Source organism: Saccostrea cucullata, unplaced genomic scaffold (genome assembly GCF_032062105.1).
Source record: "Saccostrea cucullata isolate Sc308-1 unplaced genomic scaffold, CSIRO_AGI_Scuc_v1 ctg685, whole genome shotgun sequence".
Lineage (NCBI taxonomy): Eukaryota > Metazoa > Mollusca > Bivalvia > Ostreida > Ostreidae > Saccostrea > Saccostrea cuccullata.
The window spans coordinates 176,811-184,603 of record NW_026922643.1 but is presented as its reverse complement, the minus strand read 5'-3'; the positions used below and the strand labels follow the sequence as shown (position 1 = coordinate 184,603).

Here is a 7,793-nt window from a genome sequence, read left to right as displayed (position 1 = left end):
ACTTATAGCGTGCTCGGGAACATCTTTTTATAGACAATGCACATTTTAAATATGAAAGCCATATTTTTTTTCAAACAAGAGTTACACGGAAAAATAACATTTTTGAAAAGGTCATATATCATATTGAATCTACGTCTCCATATCAGTGAAATATTCTGGAGAGGGACGTTAAACAGTATACAATCAATCAATCATATTGAATCTAAAAAGGCAATGTCTTAAGTACAGTGTAATACACATCTGTTATATGAAAGTCCCACCTTTTCTCCTTAAAACGTTATGGCCTATTTAAAGTAATATTTAAAATTTTCAAATTGAGGTCAAACTTCAACGTCAAACTTAAGGTTACAGGGTAAACAATCGCAGTATTTATTTGAAAAGGTCTTGTTACAGGTAAGGTTATTATAAATTGTTTTTACTGACAAGGTCATTGTATCGACAATAGAACGTATACTTAGAAAATGATGACTTAAAACGAGACAGTTGAAATTATTCTTTTAGCAATATATTTGTTAATAAGCAAACACGTTTTAAAAAGTGTTATCACATAGATTATGCTTTTGCGTATCGAAACAACTGAGAGATATATATAACCAAGTATGCAGGTGGAAGATGACGAATGAAAAGTTAAAATCATCTAGTTTGTCATAAAGCTTACTTGTTAGATTACCATTAATGTCTTTTTCCAGTTAAATTTCTCTATATGAAACAAATGGGGAAGACTCTGTGATATCTTTTATTTTAGCCCATTGGGATATATCGTATCGACATAAGAATGGAAACGATCATTGTTCATCGAAAATTGGTCGTCGATATACTCGTATCTACATGTATATGTAAGGTCGAAGGATAAAGAAGCATTCTGTTTTTCTTTCACAAACAAGATTTTAGACAAATTCTGCTTCATGTGAATACAAAGATACAAATCAGAGAAAGTTTTAACACAATCATCAAGTATATTGTCCTTAATATGAAAACTCACACATGTACATCAAATGATTATTAGTTGTAAACCATCGTTAGCAAACGCAACTACATGTATGCTTGAGTTGAATAATTAAAAAAAAATAAAAAGAAATCTATATTTTTTTTAATTTTCATAACGTTTAATTTTCAGATATTCCTGTTTCGGGTTGCTGACTTTGCAATGGTTGCAAGGAATGGATTTAGCAGAAACTGCACGAGCAACTCCGTCTGCCGCTGTAGTCCAATTGGGAACATGAGAAAGTTGTACACTGCAAATTGTTCAAATCTGGGAATCACACAAGTTCCGATAACTCGACCCGATGTTGTCATTCTCCTGTTACAACACAACAACATCACTTCTTTGACAACATCCTTCAGTCCTTCACTTTACAAACTTGATCTATCTTACAACAAAATTCAAAATTTTTCGGATGGTGCGTTCGCAAATTTAACACGGTTAAAAACATTGATTTTAGAAGGAAATAACCTTGACCTTGACGAAAGTGTTTATCGGTCAAGAGTCTTTCGAGAATTAAAAGCTTTACGTGAACTTAATATCAAGAACTGTACAAGTAATGGAATCCATAAATTTCCACAGAGAATCTGGAGGTATCTCTCCTCAATTCAGATTCTTAGAATTGATATCGTATCTCCCTCACAATTTGGACGGCCGTTTCGGTTCTTGACTTCTTTGAGAGAACTGGACGTATCAGGTGTGACGGGTTTCTGCTCTATAGGAGCAATGACAAAGAGTTTCCTCGTAAATATGCCACACTTGGAAATCATTGACGTGTCTGCTTGTAAAGTGACTTCATTTTCAAATGATGCATTCATTACACAAAGAAATCTTACCATTTTGAATATTTCCTACAACGAAAGGCTTACTTTTGCAGGTTTTGAAAATCTTTCTCGTAGTTTACAGTTTTCTAAAATTAAGGTGCTCAAAGCCAACAAAATCCACTGCACGTTTGGAATAGGAACTATGTTACAGGTCAGTGACATCATACACTTTAAAAACACAAGCCTTGAAGAGCTCTTTTTAGAGAACAACAGATTGGCTCTTGTAGAAATGAATGTGATTAAGTTCTTCCCCCCTTCTCTAAAAACTATTTCGTTTGTCAAAAATAGACTGACTATAGGTCTTTACTTACTGGAGATTAATTTTTTCTTAAGCTTAGAAAAAGTGGATGCATCTTTTCAGTATATTTCCCCTCCCTTTGTGGAAATAATGGACGCGTTCTATTGTCAGAATCCAGTACGCATGTGCAAGAATACAATGGACGAATTTTCTCTGAAATTTGAGAAAATGTCGAAGAATTTTTCAATTCAACATTTTGATCCTAAGATATCGTTGCCAAGAAATTTACGAAAGGTCATTCTAAGGAGGAATGGTTTTACGACATCTATTCTTGGAACACGATTCCATCCAGACAATAATATTACATACCTTGACATGTCTCAAAACCCAATAACAAGCTTTACTGGTCCCCTTCAAGGATTAAACCAGTTAAAATATTGGGATCTTTCTGAATGTCATTGTCCGTCATTGACCAAATTCTTCTTCGATTACACAAAGGCATTGAGAGTTCTAAAACTGAATAAGAATTTTCTAGGGAAAAGCCTGGAAAACGACACAGATGGTGAAACATTTAAAAATCTTGTACATCTTGAAGAGTTAGATTTGTCTGACAACCAAATTCAAAACTTGCCAGTAAAAATCTTCAAGAACCTACGAAATATTCATAGAATTAAACTGAAATCAAATTTCTTGACGGAATGGAATGTAAACGTACACCACATGTGGAACCTAACAGAAATTGATCTTTCCGGGAACTTACTGCGACAGCTAAATGGAAAGGCTATGATCTCGTTTTCGGAACTATTCAAAAGGAAAACCTCTATGACCATTTCTCTTGCGTATAATCCCTTTGCTTGCACATGTGAATCAAAACAGTTTATACAGTGGTCTTTCCAAAACCGAAAATACATATCAGATTTTCAAAACATCACATGCACGCTTGATAATGGAACTAGCATCGAACTTCAAAGTGCTGTAGGATTTCTTGATGTGTACTGCACAAATTATCAGCTGGTTACATTCCTAGTATCCTCCCTTATAATTTTCTTTGTTGTAATAACCATCACCGGTTTGGTTTACCGTTACCGATGGAAACTGCGCTATATATATTACATGACAAGAAACAAATACCGGTTATCAAGTCCATTGCAGAGAGACACGTTTACATTTGATGCTTTCATATCATACGCTGAAGAGGATGGCGACTTTGCTGTGAACGAGTCAATTGCCCAGCTAGAGAATTTAAGAGGCCTGCAGCTGTGCCTCAGTAAAAGAGATTTTCGACCGGGTACTGAAATCGCTGCCAATATCACAGAAGCCATTACTAAAAGCCGGAAAACAATAATAGTTCTATCAGACAATTTTCTTAACTCTTACTGGTGCATGTTTGAATTCAATATGGCACGAATGGAGAGTATATATACACGGAGTGGTAAAGATGTTCTGTTTCTCATTATGTATCGGCATGTTTCTACTAAAACATTGCCTTTATCAATGTTGGCTCTGGTAGAAAGTAGATCCTATATTGAATATCCTGATGACCCCCAGGGAAACATTGTTTTCTGGGATAAAATAGCAGAGACTTGTTCAAGACCATTGTAAATGCTGCTTTATTATGAATTACTTGTATCTGAGTTAACAGTCATTTTCAATTGTAAGAATTTTTGGTCTAAGAAAAGGAGTAAAAGAGCACATCAAGAATTCATAGTCTCTATGTGTCTGTCATTTAGAAGAATTAAGATCGTGATTCATTTACTATGAACTAATGTTCGTTAAACGAGCAAAGGGCTATTTTTATAAACTGTTTTATAGTCTTGAAGAAGGATATGGAGATAACGAACAGTATTCAATATCAAAGTCCATAAAACAATACAAAATAGGAGAAGAACAAACACGGACCTCGGAAACACCAAAAGGCGGGATCAGGTGCCATAGAGGAGTGAGCATCCCCTGCTGACCGGTCACACCCACCGTGTACTTATCGTCATGATCATGAAATAACGGAAAAATAGGTCGTCAATTCAGTGTATCAAGAACGGTCTAACAATTGGTAAAACGTCAGTCAGCATTTGACTCAGTGATAAATTGTATTTGCTGACAAGGTCATTGTATCGACCACAGAATTTACGAAATGATGACTTTAAACGAGACTGTTGAAATTCTTGTTACTTCAGTTTGCTTGCCAATAATTAACCTTTCTTTTAGAAATTCTTCATACGTAGAGCATGCTCTTGCGTATCGAATCATTTAGATTTATACACTCCGTATGCAGGTGATGAAGCTTTATTGCTGCATACGTAAGGTAAAGTTGACAATAGAAAAGTTAAAGTCGTCATGTTTATCATATAACTTAGTTGTTAGGTTACCATTAACGGCATTTCAAGTAAAATATCCAAATATAAAACAGAAGTGTCAGACTCAGTGGTATCTTTCATCTCGAGCTCTCCAAGATATATCGTATCGACGTAGGAATGAAAATTACCATTGTTAATTGTCAATACGTCGTTGATATATCTGAAGGTCGAATTGAAGGCCATAGCAAGTGTTTTCTTCTTTTCACGCATAAGACTTTGCATAAATTCTGCTTCATACATGTATGAATACAAAAATAGGTCTGCTAATAACGGAGCGCAATTATTTTTTAATAGGAATTTCAATAGATTGTTGGAAGATCTGGTCTCCAAAAACAACATAGACATTGTCAATCAGAAACTCAAGCATCTTCTTCATGTCAACTTCAGAGTACTTGTGTGTGCAATCAGAATCTTTCTGAACAAAATAATTTTGCAAATGACAAGGTTAGTAAATTTACGAGTTCCATTCTTATTGAAAAAAGCTTTTTGAGATCAAAAAGCCTGGATTTTAATTGATTGTGAGGAATGGTTGTGTATCAAGTTGAAAAGTCGTAAGTTTTGAAGCTGTTGATTTTGGTGAAATTTTGTGATTTCAAATTGTCCAAAAGTTCTTTGAAATTTTTATTATCCACATCTAATTCACTCCACTTCTTGAATATAATATATGCATGTAGTTGCACAGTACTCTTGACGTTTTTCCTTCCCTACTGTCAATATCTAAGTGCGGAGCTTGGTTGAACATTTACTGGAGGACACCATGTATCTTTGTTTCTAAGGATTCTTATTAAGTTTCAGAATCCAATATATAAGATAGTTAAAATTTATTTTGGCATTTTGCGGAATATTGAAAATGTTCAAAGCTGAAATATTATTTTATAATTTTTTTTCCTTAGAAATGGAAGTATGAGTATGAGTAGGATTTCCACTTGAACTCATTATATTTTTTGCTCTTCAATATTGTATGCATAAACTCTCAATATATATGTTCATAGTATTGCTCATATACACTGTGTTATTATCCTTAAGAATTATACAGTCAATCTGATTGGTTTAGAGAATGTCACGTAAGGTGTGACAATTTGTGATGTTACCCTCACGCGCAGGGTGACAACTGTTGTTACACTTCATATGACAATACAATAGCGCAAGCGATCATGCAGGGTTACAACTGTGTTTTCGCCTTTTGAACGAAAATACAAGGGTTTAAGCGAGATAACTCTTATTTATAATTATGCATGTACATTGATTGCTACATGTAAATATATACGGGATCTGTAAACAATAAATTTAAATGATGCCGTCAAAGTTGTCTGTTGACATATCTTGAAAGAATGGAATCAGCGCAAAGTAGGAGAACACAAGAATTTGATAATTATTTTTACTCTTTTTAATTGATAATTTAGGTTCTTCAGGATAATAAAACTTTTTTGGAGTGCTCAGAAGGGAGACATCACCAATTATTAGGTCTGAGTAGGGTTGTCACCCTCGGGTGCAAGGGAACATGGGTAACAACCCTACTCATGCCTAATATTTGGAGATGTCTCCCTTCTAAACAGTCCATAATTGTATATTATGGAATAGTCTTGAGTTCATCATATTTTGCTTTTAAACAGTGATTAGATAATTTGTTAGCTTGTAAATATATGAACATGTACAAGAGCTACGCATATTGCTAATAAAAACTGTATTGCGGTTGTGAGAACCGCAAATAATAATCCTTGATTATTTTTTTTTAATTGAAGAAGATTTATAGATCAGTACGTTCTGGTGAATATACAGGCATATATGTATAATTTTTTTGTATCATTGAGGTGATCAGTGTCATTTTTATGCGCTCTGATCGATAAATCCGTGGTTTATATTGCTTTTGTCCTGTCTGTCTGTCTGACCGTCTGTTTGTCTGCAAACTTTAACTTTCGCCATGGTTTTTGAAACATGAAAGATAAAGACTTCATATTTAGTGTGCATACTCCACTAGTAAAGCTCTTTCAAATGAATCCAAAGTCAATGACATTGTGACCTTAATTGTGGCCTATATGCTAAAAATAACCTGTGTTCTGCTAACCATCGCCATAACTTTTGAACCTTGAAAGATAGAGACTTCATGTTTGGTATGCATACTCTAGTAATTAAGTTCTTTCAAATGATTTTAAGGTCATGACCTTGAGACCTTGACTGTGACCTTTATGCTAAAAATTCCTTTTTTTAGCCTTCACCAAACTTTTGTACCATGAAAGATAGAGATTTCATATTTGGTATGCATGCTACACTAAACATATTTTTTTCAAATGAAACCAAGGTGAATGGCCTTCTCATCTTGTCTGTGACCTATATGCTAAAAATAGCTTTTTTTTCGAACTTTGCTGCCGTTGGGTGCATAGTGCATCACAAACATATCTTGTTTACATATGAAAAATATTGAGATGACAAACAGTATTCAAGATCAATATTCCATTAACAATATAAAACAGGAGCAGAGCATGCACAGACCTCCAAAACATCAGAGGTGGGACCAGGCGCCATGGGGGAGTGGGCATCCTTTGCCGACCTGTCACACCCACCGTGTGCTTCTTGTCACTACCGGGAAACAACGGAAAGATCCGTCCTCAACTCAGTGTACAAACAATGGACCAACAATTAGCATGAAAAACGTCAGTCAGCATTTGATTCAATGACAATCTAGTAAAAATTAGATGTTAGATCCGCTCGCATACAAAGGAGGTCAAATTTGGAACAGGTCTTGACAGGTCTTTTGTGAATGTAAACATGTCAGACGCCATTACCAAGGAGATTACGAACTTTAAAAAGTAAATGGTTGAGTATTTATTGTTTATTTATATTGTTTTTAACTTTTTAACTAATATTTGTTAGCTGTTGAAGTATATCAACATGTAAAAAGTGTAATTACACTTTACATTATGGATGTTTATATTTGATGGAGACAAGAATGAAAGAGTCAGCAGTGTTTTAAAATTCCTCATCATTTAATAAAACGGTTGATTGACTTTTGAATGATAAATTGTACTATACAGACCTGGTCAGGTATTGGTTATCCTCGGCCTTCGGCCTCGGTCAACCAATACCTGACCAGGTCTGTATAATCACGAGAAGACCTTATCAAAAGTTAATAATTGTATATTGTTTCATCATTTAATCCCCAAATCTGATTTGATGTTTTTAAAACATTAAATTCCTGAGACATGGTTACCTTTTTTACTACAGTTTTTAATAAGTTTGCTTAGTAATATGTTTTTTTAATGATAATTCCTTGTTTCAATCTAGAATTTATTCAAGTCCAAATTGTACAATAACTACATTTTAACACAAAATTTGCAAAAGTTAGAGTGAATTACAGACAAATTTACGCATTTCCACTTTTCATAAACGAACCAATG

At 34.3% G+C, this 7,793-nt stretch overlaps 1 protein-coding gene across 1 annotated transcript; it reads left to right on the top strand.

Moving 5' to 3' along the window:
* Positions 1–1,128: 1,128 nt before the first annotated feature.
* Positions 1,129–3,933, top strand: LOC134262131 (toll-like receptor 4). Its single transcript, XM_062744520.1, has one exon. The coding sequence runs from the start codon at positions 1,148–1,150 to the stop codon at positions 3,644–3,646; it is 2,499 nt and encodes an 832-aa protein (XP_062600504.1). The 5' UTR covers positions 1,129–1,147; the 3' UTR covers positions 3,647–3,933.
* The last annotated feature ends 3,860 nt before the right edge of the window (positions 3,934–7,793 follow it).